Source organism: Palaemon carinicauda, chromosome 13, assembly GCF_036898095.1.
Source record: "Palaemon carinicauda isolate YSFRI2023 chromosome 13, ASM3689809v2, whole genome shotgun sequence".
NCBI classification, from domain to species: Eukaryota; Metazoa; Arthropoda; class Malacostraca; order Decapoda; family Palaemonidae; genus Palaemon; species Palaemon carinicauda.
Genome location: NC_090737.1, coordinates 88444702 through 88447487, shown reverse-complemented (window position 1 = coordinate 88447487; position 2786 = coordinate 88444702). Strand labels below are relative to the sequence as shown.

The following is a 2786-nucleotide window of genomic DNA, read 5'->3' as shown; positions in this document are numbered from 1 at the left end:
GAGGGAGATAATCTAGATAGAGCAGTATTCCCAAGTGTACCCTCAAGCTAGAGAACTTTAACCCTAGACAATGGAAGACCATGATACAGAGGCTATGGCGCTAACCAAGACTAGAGAACAATGGTTTGCTTTTGGAGTGTCCTTTATCTAGAAGAGCTGCTTACCATAGCTGAAGAGTGTCTTCTACCCTTAACAAGAGGAGAGAAGCCATTGAAAAATTACAGTGCAGTAGTTAACCCCTTGGGGGAAGAAGAACTGTTTGGCAATTTAAGTGTTGTCAGGTATATGAGGGCAGAGGAGAATTTGTGAAGAATAGATCAGACTATTTGGTAACCGTGTAGGCAAAGGGAAAGAGCTATGACGGGAGAGAAGGGTCCTCAGTAGTACCGTCTGGCCAGTCAAAGGACCCCATAGCTCTCTAGCAGTAGTATCTTAACTGGCAGCTGGTGCCCTGGCCAACCTACTACGGAAGCAATTCAAAAAGAATTCTCACCTCCCACAGGTTAGTTAACCACTACTGTACTACAATGCTGACGGAACTGGAGGCTAAAATAATGCTTTTATGACACAGCTTCTCTTAATGCAACTTTTTTTTTATTCAAGGTGATAGCCTTAGTGTCATCAATGTATTGCCTACAGGAATCCTCGTATCTCTTCAGCTTCTTTAAAGTGTTTGCTGGTGGGCCGTTAGCATATATCTGACCAGCTAAATGGATGCAACTAATTCCATTTCAATAAATAACGATTTTATATACAAGAGATTTGGAGCAAGAATGACACAAAATTATAACACACTTAGTCGTGTAAAAGAAAGTTAAACAGGTTATGGTAGAGTCAGGATGAGAACAAGATATACCAAAGAAAAAAAATACCATCATATTTTAGAAGCATGTGTAACACATGATTTACATGACTCCGTCCGTAGAAAAAGACAAGCAAGTAACATAGGGCTCCCTGTTCTTCAGTGACATACTGTAGGTGAGTCGTCATACAGGATATAATTAGAATTTAGGCAATCAATGGAGACATAGTCTTATTTGCCCCGAATGTTAACTAAGAAAGTCTTCAGATTGTGAGGGCTCATGAGAAAAGGGTCCGTGTAACCTAGCATTAGTGGTCACTTGCTGGTGTTGTTATAGAGGAAAATGTGTGTTGTATGGTTCAAGTCTGTCAGTATGTGCTGCTTAGGTGAGGCATGTAAGTCTTGGAGTAGATTTTTCAATAACATGATGTAGATTTCTTGAACTTGTAAGAGGAGGTGATAGACAAAAAGAATTTCGGCAAGGAGGAGAGAAGGATATCCATACGCATTCCATCTGCAGAGACATTCAGGGTGTCTTTAGGATGGTCTTCACCCCAGGAGACCCAGGAAAGCTTTGGGAATTAGTTGGAATCATTGCACCAGGACAAAAATGCTTTTTTGAGGGTGCGATGAAAAAAGTCAAGAATTCAGTTTTGCTGCAAGTTTGTAGGCTGCTGTATTATGTAGGGTGATGAACAGGTGATTCACTAATGATGTCCACAACTGAGAGATGAAAGTCGTACCCCTGACAGAAGTAATATGCTCATGGATACTAAATCTACACATCCACCCTGAGAGTCCGGCAGATGTACATGAGGCGGATGTTATAGTCTCAATGGGATGACGTCACCCAATGAGTAGATCAGTTAATAACGGTCAACAAGTAACAATGTCCTTGTAATGAAGATATTGGACCTACTACTTTAACGTGAATATGGACATTATGAGGCTGAGATTGAGGAACGTACCTATTCCTTAATCCATGTGTCAACGTACTTTTCAATCTTGCCAAGAAGTATGGGAGTGGACCTAATCCTTAGAATCCGTAGTAATGAACTTTGTCTTCAGCAGCTGTGCAGTAGATTGGCGCGAGGGATGTTTAGGCCCAAGAATGAAGTCAAACACCTGTCGGCACATGGGAGCAGGTATTCATGGTCATGGTCAACCAATACTAATGTCACAGAAGAGGGTGGCATTTGAGATGTTGAGGACAATGTTTTACGAACGGAAAGATATGCAGAATGTTCTACTTGCTTGGGACTGAATTTTTTTTTTTTTTTTGTCTTTTACCAAGCCTTTATGATGGAATCCAAGATAACCAGTGGCCAATGTGTTTTTTGACTGGACATTCGCAACGGGATCAATTCCCCTAGGTACTGGTTGAATGGTGCAATTGTATTTAGCCACAGCGGAAAGATATTGATTTTGTCGAGCATACCAAGCATCAGAGTGTCGAGTGAAGTTATGCATAAGAGGCATGTGGTCCAAGCGTACCTTCTAAGAAGCGGCTGATCTGAGGTACAGCTAGATGCACCGCCAGGATTTCGCAGTTGAAGGTAGAGTTGTCGGCTTCTGCTTTTGACAGTTTTCTACGGAAGAAGTTTAATGGCAGGGAAATCCAGCAACAACCTTTAGTGACGTCACTGCTATCGGTGGAAAGAAGGAGAGGGGCATGAAGCTCAGTAAAAGTGAGAGCAGCAACAGTTGAAAGGGCAATCCTGGCATTATAAAAGCCTGGTTCTTGAAGGGGCCGGCACTCTATGTCTTTTGGCTTGCCATTGAGGGAGGCATAAAGGGGGACAAAGTGGTGGCAATGGCTGGAAAGAAAGTGTGATAATAGTTGATGAAGCTCATGAATTTTTGCAGTGATTTGACGGTCGAAGGAATGAGGAAGTTTTGAATGGCTGCTACCTTTTCAGGGAAAGGGTGGTTGATGCGATACCATTAGAGTGATGCTTCATTGGTTCTAAAGGTACACTTGTCG

The 2786-nt window shown here is 42.2% G+C and overlaps 1 protein-coding gene across 1 annotated transcript in view; it reads right to left on the bottom strand.

The window, feature by feature from the left end:
- Positions 1-560: 560 nt before the first annotated feature.
- LOC137651697 (uncharacterized) overlaps positions 561-2786 on the bottom strand; it is a 93735-nt gene continuing 91509 nt past the window's right edge. The window contains exons 2-3 of the mRNA XM_068384916.1: positions 2297-2619; positions 561-706 (exon numbers count right to left, since the gene is read on the bottom strand). Of these exons, the coding sequence (XP_068241017.1) occupies positions 561-706; positions 2297-2619 (469 nt within the window). The remainder of the gene's footprint in view (positions 707-2296; positions 2620-2786) is intronic.